Source organism: Aristolochia californica, unplaced genomic scaffold (assembly GCF_029961685.1).
Source record: "Aristolochia californica isolate CCGP_79_NKW_82.1479 unplaced genomic scaffold, dmAriCali1.0.hap1 SCAF_12, whole genome shotgun sequence".
Taxonomy (NCBI): domain Eukaryota; kingdom Viridiplantae; phylum Streptophyta; class Magnoliopsida; order Piperales; family Aristolochiaceae; genus Aristolochia; species Aristolochia californica.
Window position 1 is genome coordinate 16,161,671 of NW_027181793.1, and position 16,231 is coordinate 16,177,901.

Genomic DNA, 16,231 nt, shown 5'->3' on the forward strand with positions numbered 1-16,231 from the left:
AAGGAGAGGCCGACAAGTGATGACATGATGGTAAATAAAGAGTCATCTCATAAATATGACACTGATGTAATTAGTTTAAGTTTTAAGGACATAATTATAATATTATAGGATTATTAATCTATAAATTGAACTTCTAGAGAAGGGTTAGGACTTAAGTCCGTAACCTCTTTCTTCCACTTGGTTTCTCCTAATGGGTCCATCTATTTTTTTTCTCCATGAACTAAATCCATGGAGTCTTGAAAATCAACAATATTCAATTCAAAAGAGGGTGCTCCTTAATTTTAATTGTACGAGGATTTCTTGTATACTTTCACCTGTCACATTAGTTAGTTTTTCTTGTGAGAAGTCTTTTATATAAAGCATTACCAAACAAAATTCTCTGTGTATTAAGAACTTCTTAATGCGGGCATTCTTTCTTTATGAGGCCTCCCCTAAAGAGCTTCCCAAATGCTCCTAAAAACACGGTTAGTGCACACAAAGGTTTAGATTAATATTTTCTAGAAAAGTTAATTCGTTTAAATATATATTTAAACCCAAAGGCTTGTAAATAATAATTGTTAAATATTTCAAGTTTATGTCTGCCTTAGGCTTTAATGGTTCCCACTGACACTCGTCATGTCTTCTTGAATCCATTTTCAGAGATCATATTCGCTCCTTCTAGCAAAAATGCAAGACAGCTTCGAGACAAATCCCGGCTGTCCTCTAGATTCGGTTCAAGCCTCCATTCTTGGTGAAGATTCTGGCTTCCAAATTGAGCAGCGAGTCCATGCCCGTGGTGACACGCGAAGAACGGGCTCTGTGAAGTACATTGGCCCCGTGGAAGGTTATTCGGGCATCTGGGTTGGCGTAGATTGGGATGATGGTAATGGGAAGCATGATGGGACCATTAATGGTGTCCGACACTTCGTCTCCAAGGGCAATATATCTGGATCATTTGTTCGGCCTCAGAATTTGGCTGGGGGCATTCCACTCCTGGAGGCTCTCAATCTCCGATACCATGGGGATTACACCAAGGAAGAAGAAGGTGAGTTAAGATTTGAAAGACAACATTTTTTTCTGAATCAACCAATTCATTTAACCTACTGTAACCATGTTATTGATATTCTCTTATCGGTGGATACCTTTTGTTTTTTATTCATGATAAATTTATCATCATTGCTCCTTTTCATTTTAATTTCTTTATCACAATGGTGTGTTGCAGAAGAGATGTATGTTCTTTCAGTGAGAAATAAGCGAGTAAACATACAACTGGTGGGCAAAAATAAAGTTCAGGAGAAGTTAAGTCGATTTGAAGAACTGCGTGCAGCTTCAGTTTCTTATTTAGGTGTAAGCTCAATTGGGCCACGGCATCAGATCAGTTCTGTAGTCCCAAGTGAGTTTAGCTTCCTTTGTAACTGGATGTGCTTTAGCTAGAATGATCTGAGGAAAGGCAACCTCCTTGTCAGAAGGTTTATATAGATTAAAACTATAAATTGCAAGTCTTCATGATTTTACTTTATCTGCTGTGAGTATAATGTTATCTGTTGTTTCATTTTGTTTTGACGTGTAATTGAAGTTTCAGCTTTACCAGTCAGAAAGATTAGTAGTGTTTCAGCTTTGCCGTCTGCAAAAAAGAAAATTTTTCAGTTTCTTTCACGGAGTTTGGTTCTTAGGACTCGCAAAATGACGTCCACAATTTTATCAATGGGAGGCCATTCTCATTATTTGAGTCATAATATTTTTAATGCCTTCTATTGCAGATCTAAAGGAGCTCGATTTAACTGGAAATTTACTCACAAAGTGGCAAGTAAGTCTTTTTTTCCTTAACTATAAATTGGTTAATGCTAAATTTTGAGGTTTTTGTCTGCATTTCTGAAAATGTGAAGTTGGAATATAGAAACTTGTATAAGCTGCTTAATAAGTGTCTTTAGTGGCAACTATGTTATAGCTACATGCAACTGTGGCTGTTTTGTTTGTTCCTAAGTGATTCCACTAAACAATACAAGCTGAAAAACTTTTTCTGACTACATATTTGTCCTTACGATATGGACAAGTATCGATTCTGATGGTCGTTATGCAGACAGGTTCTAAATCTGCTCAATCAATGTAAAAATATCTTCTACATTTCCATCAATGTCTTACCCTTGATTCAGAATTTTCATGTTTCTTTTCCTGAGGGAAGTGAATCCCTTTGTTGAAGTTGGGGCTAAATTTAGTTTTCCATGAGGATTTATTTGAATAGGTCTGGGTAGTTTGGTTGGTAAAAGTGTTGTATAAACCTTTTGGGACCAATAAGTATTGCTTGCAAATTTCATTCTGTTGCCAGGAACATTATGTTTAGGAGCTTTAGAACAGTTACCTTCTATACTTGTTGCAACATCTGCTTAGTATTTGCACATAAACACAACTTTTTTTGCTTGCACAAAAAGTAAAATTGGAAATAAAAATGGTGACAGGAAAAGTGCTCACATCAATGGTCTTTATATTCAGGATGTAACATCCATTTGTGAAGAGTTGCCGGCTCTGGAGGTTCTCAATTTAGCCAACAATTCTATGGAGCATGGGATAACTGAGCTGCCTTTGCTAAAAAATATTCGTATATTTGTTCTTAATGGTTGTGGCATTTCATGGCAACAGGTAATCCTTCGTATCCTCCATCTTGCGTATACTTTCCTATTTGACTAGTATTTATTCTGACAGTTATTATATACACTTGGACAGGTTGAAATACTTGAACAATCACTTCCAGCTATAGAAGAGCTCCACCTAATGGCAAACAAATTGAAGACAATAACGGTGTGGTGACAGCCATTTAAAATTCCCTTTTGTATTTTCATATCAATCTGGTTCAATATTGATTTAATCCTAGGATTTATGGAGGTATTGTAGGTGTTTTAGATGTATTTTAATGGTGGAATATTTTTGGGCATGTGGGTTAGCTAATCATTCTCCATGTGGGATCTGCTTCTTGGTAATTTACTGGATGAGAAACTGGTTTTTGGTGAGATATGGTGCCTGCTCCTCTCACATACATGTTTTACATCAAATAACTCCTTTTCACTTACAGTTGTGGGCCCCACCTTACTATCTTTAATCTGAGGAGCCCTAGCCAACTGCATTCCGTGGTTAACAACTCAAAAATAAATCTCACTATCCCTGACCCAAAACCATCATTACCTTATTGTTGACATAATTAAAATAAACAAAACCATAAAAATAAACATGAATGCCTGACACAACCATAAACGTAAATGCTCTCTTTTCATCCCGAGTTGATCCTAATAAATATTTCTAATGGTATCGTCATCTCTTTGGAATTCAGATAAGTTTTGGAGGTAATTATGATTATGATTCAGTGGGAAAGCGATGAGATTTATTTATTTTTTATAAAAGTGTTAAAAGGGATGAGATTTATTGAGACATTCAATATTACGCAAAGACCAATTTTTGTAATTGATATGTTTTAGAACAATTTTTATAATAGAGGTTGTTCTATTACAATCTTTTTTTTGAAATGAGTTCTCTTACAATCTTAGTGATCACTTTTAAGAAGGGATGATTTTTGGTGTAATCAGCAAGCTAATTGGCCCTGTAATGTTTCTATCATTATTCGCCCCTTTAAAAAAGAAGTTTTGCTGATACTTTAACTTGATAGAATCAGTTGCATACCCAAAATCGTGATGAAGTAAACCAAATGAATTGCAAGTTAAAGGAAAAAGTTTTTGGAAGACCAATGTTTTCTAATTGGTAACTTGTCTTGTCATGTTTTCTTCCTAAAAACATTTTGTCATGTTTTCTGTATTTGGCTTTATTTTGAGCTCCCCTTGTGTTTTATGGCAATACCACCTTGTCCGGGAAACAATGACATGACAATACAAGTGGCTAAGTAGAAGCTTGCAATTTAACAGCGTGAACCATCATCTCAAGCAGTCACATTTGTGCAAGGGTTTGAGCATCTGCGGCTGCTAAATTTGGAAGGGAATTGTATAGAATCATGGGATGAAATTGTGAAGCTTTCACAGTTAAAGAGGTGATGTGGTTTGTTTGAGATCACGATGATCACATATCTTGTTGCTTGTAAAATTTTAAACTAAAGGTTTGTCCTAAAGGCTTCTATTTTCAGTCTGAAGGAGCTTCATTTGAACAAGAACAATCTGGAGCGCATATATTACCCTGTTAGTGGGAGACAAGGTTCAATTAGCGGTTGTGAATTGGAAAAGAAGTGCATCATGCCTTTCCAAAATTTGAGATGCCTTCTGCTAGGTAAGATGTGAAATCCCTCTCTCTCTCTCTCTCTCTCCTCTTTCTCTCTCTTCTAATTGGTTACATAAGTTCCCTTTAATAACTATTAAATTGCTCATGATGTGCTTCAGGAGGAAATAATATTGTAGATTTGGAGTCTGTAGATTCCTTAAATTTTTTCCCCAGCTTGATGGTAAGCTCACTGTTTTAAGCTCATGGCTATATTGATAAATGTACTTGAAGACCTTTTTTTAATTAATTACTTCTTTTAGACCCCTGATTATTTTGCTGTAGTTTCAATAACTAGTACAAGATACTTTCCCATGCTATCTAGATGGGGGTAAAGAAATAGCCAAAAGGTTAATAATTCCATCTAATCTTTTTCTTGCTTTGGTATTTGTGTGAAGGACATTAGATTTTCTGACAATCCAATCAGTGATCCTGGAAGAGGCAAGATACCACGGTTTGTATTTGTTGCTCGCTTAGCAAAAGTGCAAATACTAAATGGTAGTGAGGTAAACTCTGATGTGGATCTTTTTAATAAGCCTTGTCTGTGATTTTAATTTTCTTTGAGGTTGTTTGACTCTTAAATGTTGCATCTGACTTTTATGTCCTTCCAGGTTAGTGCCCGTGAACGGAAGGAATCTGAGATTCGGTGGGTGGTTTATATTCGCATATTATATGTATAAAAATTGAGGTTTTAGGTGGTGGAAGGAGAGAGAAGTGAGAGGGAGAGAGAAAGAGAGGAGAGAGATTGAGAAAAGCTCCAAAAGAGAGCTTAACTCTACTTGATGAATAGAGTTTGAAGAAAATTACAAGAATACCCATATATACACAATAATGCTTATTCTCCTTATATCTCCCTAACTATGTACCCTATGTACGTGAAAATTGAAGCATAGACATAATTCAATGCATAGAACAAGATTACTTATAGAAATTATACCACGTAGTTGCGAAATGACCAAAATACCCTTGTACATATTTTCTAACACTTCCCCTCAAGTTGGAGTGTATATATCCAGGAGTCCCAGCTTGTAACAGAAAGATAAGAATTCTCTCTTGCCTAGAGCCTTGGTGAAGCTATCTCCAAGCTGATCTCCAGATCGAACAAATGGGGTAACTATCTCCTTTTCGTCACAGTATCCCGAATAAAGTGACAGTCTACTTCTATGTTTTTAGTCCTCTCATGGAAAATTGGATTGCTTGCAATGAAGATAGTTGCTTGATTATCACAAAACATACTCTTCAGTTCACTCAGGTAGAAACCCAATTCATGTGAGACGGATTTGACCTACATCAACTCACTCATTGTGTGAGCCATTGCCATGTATTCAACTTTAGCACTAGATTGGGCCACAACATTTTTTTTTTCCTTTTCCAACTGATCAGGTTGCCTCCTAAGAAAACACAATCACCGAAGGTTGACTTCCTGTCTAGTTTAGAACCAGCGTAATCTGCATCAGAAAAGTTTCAATCTTCATATGACTATTGGGTCCAAAGAAAAGACCCTTTCCATACCTCAAAATTCTTTGCACAACTTCTAGGTGTATTTTGAGTGGAGGCTTCATAAACTAACTCACTACATTTATTGCAAACAAGATATCAGGTCTAGTAACTGTGGCATATATGAGTTTATCCACTAAACAACCTCCGATACAATATTCTGTCATTTAATTCTGCACTTTGATCATCGTGGAGATCATGTCCCCCGTCCATTGGAGTATCAACTGGTTTTGCTCCCAACAAACCATATTCCTGGAGCATATCAATTATATATTTTTGTTGTGTCATCACAGTCCTTTGTTTTTTGCCACTTCAATGCATAGAAAGTATTTCAATGGCCCCAAGTCATTGGTTTGAAAATGATGCGGCTAATGGGACTTAGTGTCCTCTATACCGGACCTCTATAACGGAAATATCACTCCCAGATAGAAAAATGTCATCTATATAAACCAGTGACTTCTTCATTATAAATAAGAAGTGATCACAATGACTCCTCGAGAATCCCATAAATATCACAATTTGGCTGAATTTTTCAAACCAGGTTCTAGGACTCTGCTTTAGCCCATAAATCACCTTCTTGAGTTTACAAACTTTATGTTTCTCCTCCTGAGCAACATACCCTGGAGGTTGCTCCATATATACCTCTTCTTCCAGATCACCATACAAGAAAACATTTTTTTATCTCCAATTGACAAAGGGGCCATCCTTGATTAATTGCAGGGCAACATGTGAAAAGGTGTCAAACACATCTATGTCATAAGTTTGAGTGTTCCCTCTGAGCTTTATACCGGTCAACCGAGCTATCAACTTTATATTTTGTTGAATTTCTAGAAAAGAGAAAAACTTCACTAACTTGATGTTATTTGATTACATTAGCCTCTATTTATAATAGAGGAAATAAGTAGAATCCAATTACAATTAAACTACCTTTGTCCCAATTATACCTAAAGTTAAATACTAAAACATAAGTCCAAGAAGAATTGAACAACTAAACATACATAGAAGACTAACATAACTAAAACATCTTTAGCTGAGACTCTTCTGTGAGACCTCCTCCTGTAATACTCCACCATATTAATTCTGGCTCTACGAGACTTCTTACTGTGAGAGTCATGTTTCCATATATGCTCTTCAACATATTTCACCATATACACCCATCTACAACCAACAACTGTTGCCCCTGAAGATAAATCACATAGTTGCTAAGTACCCCGATCTACTAATGCATCCATTTCAACATCCACTGATTGCTTCTACTGGGGGGATAAAAGAGCTTCCTGCACTGTGGAAGGAATAGTGCAAGTAGAGATGGACAAAACAAACTTTTTATAGTTGTCAGATAAGGAACCGAAAGACACAAAATGAGACGGGGGATATTGTGTACCTTTTCTGACACTTTTCCTGAGTGTAATAGGAAGATGTAAGTCACCCACCTCAAGATCCTGAGACAATTCAGAGTCATGGTCCGGTGTGAGAGAGGAGTCTAGAGCCTAAGATGAAATTTCTTTCTTGCGCCTATACACTTGCAAAGGTTTCTCAATAGTGACAACTTGTGACAGTCCAATGGGTTCATCAACTGGTATAGGAATATTAGATCTAAGGTCAGAAGGTACAATAAGATCCGAGGATAAAGAAGTAGACTCAAAGAAGGGAACATTCTCGAAAATGTAACATCTGCTGAGACAAATGTTTTTTTAGTGGATGGGCAAAAACATTTATATCCTTTCCGTGTTTGAGAATATCCCAGAAATATGTATTTAACAATTCTAGGTGACAACTTGTCCCAAGATCCCAACACATGTGCAAAATAGAAAGTGGTGAAACCATGATATAAGGCCCGGAGCTCTGCAGCAGTGGAGTCTAAAAATCCCATCGGCCCCACGTATAAAAAAAGGATGTTACCCAAAGCATCCCTAATAACTCCACCAAAGCTTGCAAGTCCCGAAATGCATGCAGGAGGCCGCCGGCTTCTAGATGTCTGCTCAATGCATCTCCAATTGATCTGTAGAGAGGAGCCACTAAATGTGCCGAAATCCTTCTTGGTGTGAAGCCATGCTGAGATCTGACCCACAATCATTTCCATGATTGCCTCAATTGAGAGAAGTTTGGAATTGAAGCGCTGATTATTTCTCTCTTGCCAAATCAGCTAAGGGATGTACCCAAGGCAAGCCGACGCAATCATACGCCCCAACTTAGGTATGGGGAGGTGCTGGAGAAACAGACCCGACATCCGATAAATGTTGAGGCATATAGAATGTAATACCAATGCGATGGAGGATCCAAATCCAGATTTGCCATGATAAATGGCAATGGAGCAGCAAATGCTGGATGGTTTCATCTCATGAGAGCATTGTGGGCAGAGCCTGCAAGGAGAGGTATGGCCTTTTCACCTAAGATTGTCTGCCATGAGTATCTTTCCATGAAGGGCACTCCATAGAAAAATTTTAATCTTTGGGGGGGCCAGCGTGTTCTAGGCAATAGAACTGATGTGGGGAGGCTGTGGCTCGAGCTTGCCAGTGATGAGCAGGTATGCAGATGAGACAAAGAAACTTCCACTGCTATCGGGCACCTAGATGAGCTTATCCGGAGTAATGGGTCTAATGTCAATTTCCTGCAACTCTGATAAGAGTTGAGAGGTAATTATAGCTTCTGAATCTGAAAGGCCCCATCGGAAAAAGAGATTCCAGCACCCCGGGGAGGTTCAGCAGTCAGCAACCATGGCATTTTGGGAGGAACAAATGGGGAGGAGAGGAGAGTAAGATCTGCTCAATTCCAAACCTTTGCACAGGGATCAGTCCAAAACCGAATAGTTTCACCATTGCCCACAAAAAAATTGACCCCAGTACAAAAGGACTAGATCAACGGATAGAGAGAGAGCGGCAAAGAGGAGAGAGATGTCGCCTGTCCCCGCCATTGATCCACCATCTTCCGTCCAAGCTGAGATTCCTGGCCACCATAGATCTCCAAATGGCTTCGGGGTAGACATTGAAGCGCCATAACCACTTTAGGAGGCAGGCTGAATTCATATCTCTAGTAAGACGTAAGCCAAGATCCCCCGAATCTTTGGGTTGACAGATGTCTGCCCAACTAACTAGGTGGTACTTAAAACCGTCACTTGAACCGTGCCACCGGAATCTTCTACGGATCTGATCAATTTGGTTGTAGATTTCGAAAGGGCAACTGAAGAATGACAAAAAAAAGATCGGGATTCCATCAATAGCAGCTTGGAGAAGGGTGAGCTTTCCAATAGAAGATAAAAATCGGCCCCACCATGTAGCCAACCGTTGCTCTAATTTCTCTATGACTGGGTTTCAAAACTGCTTGAGAGGTCTACCGATGAAAGAGGGAGCCCCAAATGAGAGGTGGGGAGGGTTCCAATTTGACATCCGAGAAGGTCAGCCATGCTATGAAGAGTGCTCTTCTGAATGTGGAACCAAATAGAGATGTTTTGCTCTAGCTCACTTTCTGACCCGTAGTTAGCTCAAAAAGACCAAGAAGAGATTTGATGCGCTGAGCCTCTTCAACGGTGCCAATGCCAAATAGAATGTTGTCATCCGCAAATTGTAGTAGTGGGATATCAAAGTCACCTTGAGAGGAGATCGGTTGGATCCATCTTGCTGATTTGGTAGCCCAAACTAATCGAACTAGATATTCCGCCACAAGAATGAAGAGTAAGGGGGAAAGCGGGTCCCCTTGCTGGATGCCTCTAGATCCCTTGAAGTAATCCAAAGTGGTACCATTGAGCAAAAGTGAATAACTCGCAGACGAGATGTAGTTGTGGATTCAGTATTGCCATTTGGGTCCGAAACCCATTTTACGCAGGAGATCCCCTATATGGGACCAGCAGACTTGGTCAAATGCTTTTTCCAGGTCGAGCTTTAGAGCCAAGCATGATATTCCAAGTTAGCTCAGATGATCCATCATTTCATGAGAGGCCATGGCTGAATCCAAAATATTTCTTCCTCGAATGAAAGCTGATTGGCTAGGGTGGACCAAGATTGGCATGGCTACTTTGAGGCAATTAGCAATGATCCTTGTAATGATTTTGTAGGAGTTGGATGTAAAATTGATCGGCCGGTAATCCCTTGGGTGCTTGGAGATTTGCTTTTTGGGAATTAAAGCAATAAAAGAGCTCCCATGCTTCTATATGATAGACCATGGGAATAAAAAGAATGAACCATCTCTGATATGTCCTCTTTAATAATAGGCCAACAGTGCTTGAAAAACTCGCCATTGAATCCATCCGGACCAGGAGCACAGTCGGAGGCAAGACCCAAAATGGCAAGTTCAATTTCCCTCTGAGAGAAGGGCCTATCCAACATAGATGCCAGACCAGTAGGAAGGGTGGAGAAAGAGATGTGCCGGAGGCATGGGCTAGGTCATCATTCTTCACGGTAAAGATCTGCAAAAAAACTAAAAAAAAGGTTAGCTATGGCATCCTTGTCACTGGTTAGCTCCCTGTCAACTAGCATCGAGAAAACCCAGTCGAGTGACGTAGGGCTGAGGCCACCGAGTGAAAGAAGTGAGTGTTGCTGTCCCCTTCGCTAAGCCATTTGAATCGTGCTCTCTGTTTCCAGCAAGTAAGCTCCGAGTAGGAGATATCTTGAAGTTGAATTGGAGGGCATTTCGGGAATGAAACTCATTAGGGTGAGGGGATGCGATTCCTCCAAATTATCCACAACAGAGAGCTGGGCGAGTGTGCTCGCCTTTGTGGTCTTCATTCCCGCATGAAGGGAGGCTGTCCAGGAGCGAATATGGAGCTTTAGGAGTTTGAGCTTCTGTGGTAAAGCCCACCCAGGTCTTCCAGATGACCGTAAGGAAGGCCAGACCGAGTTAACCGACTCAAAGAAGGATGAATTCTTTGTCCAAGAATTTTCAAAATGAAATGGCTTGGGGCCCCAACTGTCTGTTCGGGTATCAATCTATATAGATCAATGATCAAAACCTAGGCAGTTGAGAATCCTCCCTGTGGTTAGATGATGCATATGCAACCACTCACTGTTGGCAAGACACCAGTCGGGTTTGGAGAGGATGGGATTATGCCTTTGCCCGTTGGACTAGGTGAACATCTTCCTCGATAGACAAATGTCGTCCAACTCACAACTTCTGATGAAGTCAGAAAATTTCTTGATCGATGCAGATATGCACCGAGAGGGGAGATTTTTCAGAGCAGAAGCGAGTGACGTTGAAGTCTCCCACTAGGAGCCCTCCAACCCCCCCCCCCCCCCAATGAAGGGAGATGTCTAGCAGTTCCTCCCAAAACAGATTTCGCTGAACATAACGAGAAGGACCATAAACTCCTATAATAGTCCAGGAGTTACCCGTTGTTCGGTCATGGATGTGAAGGTTGATGAGTGAATCCCGCGATGTTCATCTAATACCTCAACCAGATTTTGGTTCCACGTGGCAAGGATACCCCCGGCCGATCCGATCGTGTCAATTGTAGACCATTTCACTTGGTGATTGCTCCAAAGGTCACGGACAATACAGTCGGACATCGAGGAAATTTTGGATTCTTGGATGAGAACAATGGACCCTTGCAGGAGACAATGAGGTCTCGGATACATGCTCTTCTCTGACTCGAACCAATTCCGCGTGCATTCCAGGATAAAATGTTCATTTGTCTGGATGCTTGTTGACTTCGGAAAGTACCTATGACCAAACTAACTAGTTACAAGACAAGGACCCCAGATGTCAAAGTGTACAATCTCAAACAGATGATTAGATTTGTAAGATGAGACTAGAAAGGAACTTCTGCGATGCTTGCCTAGTTGACATGACTCGCATTGAAATGAAAGACTAAAAGGAAACTCCGGGAAGACTTTAATCAGTTTCACTGGAAAAGGATCACCTAGTCGCAAGTGCCATTGTAGAGGAGAATCTGCTGAGTGTAATGCCTGAACATTATCTGGTCAGTGGCTCTCTAGATAATATAGTCCATCTCTCTCATGAGCGGAACCAATTGTCTTCCTTGTCGCAAGAACCTGAAAAACATAGTGAGTAGGATAAAATGTGTGAGAACAATTCATAAATTTGGCTAGTTGACTAATAGATAAAAAATTTAAAGGAAGCTTAGGGACAAGAAGCGCTGATTGTGGAGACAAGGAGGCTGGAGTGATTGTGCCTACTCTTTGAACAGTAGAGGTAGATCCATTAGCTAGATTGACATGTTTTATATACAGAGACTCCTTCAAATCAGAAAACAGTGATGACGTACTTGACATATGCTTGGAGGTCCCTAAATCAAGAACCTAGGATGGTGATGAGCGAACATGATAAGTTGACATACCTGAGTTAGCACCGGTAGGAGTAGGAACAAGGATGGAAGCATGAGCTACAGATGTAGAAGGTGAGGTAATAGAGATCTGAGCCATATGTTGTGCAATTTGTTGCTTCTGTTGTATCAGTTGTTGCATCTCATCTGGAGCTCCCGGTGTAACAGAGGTAGAAGTGTCAGAAATACCAGTCTTGCTATCATGGATAGTGGAGTAAGCCTATGCTGTTTTTCCAAATTTAATCCAACACCTATCAGAGTAGTGGTTACTTCGTCCACAATGAACACATTTTCTTTCTGACTTAGCATCACCATGGTCTCTACCTCGACTTGAGTAGCGACCTCTAGAGGAGTATGTGGGGGCTGATGTAGTGTCTGAAGCATATTAAGCAGTAACTTCTATTGTCTTGCAATCTTTACCTGCTTTGGGTGCCATAGTCTTCTCAGCCCTCATAATGTGATTAAAGGTGGCAAAGAGAGTAGGTATCTCATCAGAGGCTAATACCTTAGCCTTTATCCCATCAAATTTAGTGCCTAACCCATCAAGAAATTTTACAACCAGCAGCTGATTTTGTTGTTTCCTCATTTTTCTTTCATCCGTAGTAAATGGATGATACACATTGATCTCCTGCAATATACCAAGAAATGCACTGTAGTACTTTGTGACGGTTTTATTCTTTTTTTTTTAATCTAAAGAAATCAGTATATAGCTCATAGACATGAGAAAGATTACTCTCTTGAGCATATAGAGACTCTAAAGATAGCCACATGTCCTTTGCTGTTTTACAGTTCATCACTTGATTTCTCAATGTGGAATCAATACTATTGAGAATCTAAGTCATAACTTGGCTGTCCTCTGCCTCCCAATCATCCTCTGTAGGAACCGGAGGATCATCTTTAATAAATTTTGTCTTCTTTCTAGCCTTTAGATACATTCTGACAGATTTGGTCCAATTAAGATAATTAGACCCTATCAGTTTCTTAGATGTAATCACAGTCGTGTCCTTTCCATCATATCCTGTGTTCGCTCGATGGAGTGTGAACTTCCCTTGAATCAGCCATATTATTCATGTAGAATCATAGAATGACCAATTAACACGTCCATAAATTTTCAAATATATCACCAAAGTGGCCCCACCTTACAGAATTAGGGTTAGGACAAAAGCTAGGATGTGTGCACTTCAATAGTTCAAGAAACCAACACAATGCTTCAAATTCAATGAGAATAGTATAGATTGCCCCTCAGTTAGGCCTGACATCAGCCAAATATAGACGATGCAGGCACAGTAACAGGGATGGGTGATGCACATCCCAAGAATCTTCAATATTGACCCTCTTAGGGCAATTAAGTCATAGAAGATCACTCAGAGATCAATAGAAACCAGTATAAAGTTATGGTAAAAAAAGAGAGGAAAAACTTGAACTTTTATGAACCAGTAACCGAAGAACTTGTAGAAACCTTATTCTAGGAGGTAGTCTTCTTCAAATCTGATGAAAACTGTAGTAAGGTGCTCCCAGATGTGATCTACTGCTATACCATATAAAAAATTAAGGTTTTAAGTGGTGGAAGGAGAGAGAAGTGAGAGGGAGACAGAAAGAGAGGAGAGAGATTGAGAAAACTCCAAAAGAGAGCTCGTTTGCACGACCCCCAGCTCTATTTAATGAATAGGGTTTGAAGAAGATTACAAAAATACCCCCATATACACAATAGTGCTTTTTATCCTTTTATCTCCTTAACTATGTACTTAGTGAAATGACCAAAATACACCTGAACATATTTTCTTACAGTATGCATTTTATGTTTATATGTAGTATTTGAAGATTTTGAACTTCTGTTCCTTAATCAGCTGCAACTTCCCTTTTCTTTTGTTAACAGAATTTCACTGAAAACAATATGTCAATCTACTTGTTTATTGCAGGTATGTTCGTTTTGTTATGGCAAAGTTGCAATCTGACGATCCAACGGTTATTAGACAACTCCATCCTCGGTAATCCTATGCTCTACTATAGGCTAAAGCTTACTCTGATTACATTTAGGCTCTATTTTGGTTCCATCCCAACACCAGTGTCTGCATTTGACTACTGCAATTCAGTTGCATCACTTAGGTAAAGATTAAGAACCTTGTTCCTGGATATGAAAATGTGCATCAGGTTTTATGACCTTAAAGAACTGCATGGAATTGAGGATGAGAAGCCCATGACTGCGAGAGTAGGAGGACAGAAAATGGCATCAGGACTGCTTGGTGGGGGCCAAAGATCTTCTTGATCCATCTGCACTGTTTTATTATGATTTATGTTTCTATTCTCTTCTGCGATTAAGTCATTTCTTTTTCCAGATGTCACTCTTAAATGTGTGGGACCATCCATTGGAGAAAAAGCATCGATGATCAAGAAATTACCTGCTACCACAACAGTATGTTTTGTCATATTTTTAACAAATTTTTCTTTATTATGATTTTTTTGGTAGGATATCAGCTCTTAAAATTTTGTAACTCCTTGTTAGGTTGGCAAACTGAAATTCCTTTGCGAAAGTCTCTTTAACATCAAATCTATCAAGCCAGAATTGTTTCTTCAAGAGGAGGTAACATGCTGTTGAGTATTTGTTTCTCTTGCAATCTCAAAGATGATACTGTGGTAAAACAAAAGTTTAACTATTATTGTTTTATTACAGGGATCACCTCTTCCGCAGTTGCTTGATGATGAAATGATTTCTTTGATGGAGCTTGGGATAGGGTCTGGGTCCACTATTCTGGTGAGTGAAGAGACCTAACTATCCAAAAACGGCTCTCGAGATGAAGGGAAGCTAGTTAACTGCTAAAGCAAAAGTTGTGCCAAAGCCCTCCAAGCAAAAGGGCAGATGAAACTACATGGGCATTTGGGGTGATTCTCCATGGACGGATAATAGTTCGTTACACTGGGCATGTTGCACAGACTCGTTTGTTTTGCACTGTATCTTGTACCCCTACCAAATTGGAAGGCTGAATCTTCTTATAGAGAGGTAAAAAATACTCTTCTGGATATACAAATATCTAATAAGTATCTGAAATCATTATTAGAGCATATTTTGTAATAACTCTTCTGAAATCTAATTCAGGGATATACAAATACGTATAATGATTTATCAGATGTATTTCAGATATCCTAACTGACAACAGGGATTGGCAGTCTTGTATGTCTTGCCCACCTTGTCCGCCTCGATGATGAGACAGAGGAGAACAAAGATCCGATACATCATCCTTGTCTGGCTCTCTCGATGCCAAAAACAAAAATAAGGAATCTTGCTCAATGTTGTTCCTTTCTATTGGGGATCGGATTGAATGCTGCCTTATTCTGTGGGTTCCTCTACTGCCCTTATTCTGCAATTTACTTACTGTTGCATTCCCCTACCTTCTCAAGTTTCTTAGACTTATTGCAACCATTAGCTATGTCTTTCTTTGAACTTTCAGCTACCATCTTCGAGGCCATATTAACTTCATATTGATGCAATGGTGGGATCTCACGTTTAGTGCCTAAGCACTTCACTGCTTGACACCCAGTTAGTCTTGGGGCTTTTAGCAGACCTGCTTTGATTGTATCACAATGAGTCTGGCTTGTTTATCCTACGTAGCTTGGTGATGCTGCCTGAGTTAAGTTCTCCTTTTGTTCTGCTTGTGGCAATGGTTGGCTGGTTCTGCTCTTTTGTCTTGATAAGCGTATAAGCCTTTAGACCTATTATGTTGTTCATTCTTCTGTTTCTCTGATGGTGGTGATTCTAGTGTCCTCCTTTGCTGCTCTTGCCCTCTTTTCAACCCCAGGATTTGATCTTTTGTTTATGGGTTGAAGTCGCTCTTGGACTTTTATGTCGGGTTTAAACCTGAACTTGGATGCTTCCTTCAACTTCTACTTTGGGATCTTCTCAGTGCCAATGAAATCCTATGTGAATAAATCCCATCATTGATCTATGTTGTCTTCCATCTATTACTTATCTCTGTCTTTAACAGAGATTTGAACAGGACTTTTGGGTCCAGCACAAATACTTGCTGGTCCCTAGGTTCAAGATTGTAATCTTGTCCCTGTACACTCTTCATCTTAGTAAATTTCTTTGGATGTAATGTTGTGGAAGTACATATTAGATCTGGTGAGGAATAAATCTAGAGTGGAGCAAATAAGTTTATTGATTTTTGCCACCAATTTGACTCCCTTTCAGTTAAATCATGTGTGTGCTTATTTATTCAATTAGGAGCAATATGC

The 16,231-nt window shown here is 39.5% G+C and overlaps 1 protein-coding gene across 1 annotated transcript; it reads left to right on the forward strand.

Moving 5' to 3' along the window:
* The first annotated feature begins 410 nt into the window (after positions 1-410).
* On the forward strand, positions 411-15,153 carry LOC137945684 (tubulin-folding cofactor E). Its single transcript, XM_068791660.1, has 16 exons — positions 411-464; positions 640-1,024; positions 1,202-1,372; positions 1,740-1,786; positions 2,470-2,616; positions 2,701-2,775; positions 3,888-4,009; positions 4,103-4,242; positions 4,353-4,414; positions 4,629-4,736; positions 4,842-4,876; positions 13,921-13,989; positions 14,153-14,244; positions 14,338-14,414; positions 14,505-14,582; positions 14,673-15,153. The coding sequence occupies exons 1-16, from the start codon at positions 420-422 to the stop codon at positions 14,769-14,771; spliced, it is 1,752 nt and encodes a 583-aa protein (XP_068647761.1). The 5' UTR covers positions 411-419; the 3' UTR covers positions 14,772-15,153.
* Positions 15,154-16,231: the final 1,078 nt, after the last annotated feature.

What these genes read in the sequence shown, in the direction of transcription:
- LOC137945684 (XM_068791660.1), top strand. Translation starts at nt 420, where the DNA reads ATGAGGCCTCCCCTAAAGAGCTTCCCAAATGCTCCTAAAAACACG. An exon ending in AAGCTTTCACAGTTAAAGAG is followed by an intron (nt 4,010 to 4,102) that starts GTGATGTGGTTT and finishes TTCTATTTTCAG; the next exon opens with TCTGAAGGAGCTTCATTTGA. An exon ending in CGGAAGGAATCTGAGATTCG is followed by an intron (nt 4,877 to 13,920) that starts GTGGGTGGTTTA and finishes TGTTTATTGCAG; the next exon opens with GTATGTTCGTTTTGTTATGG.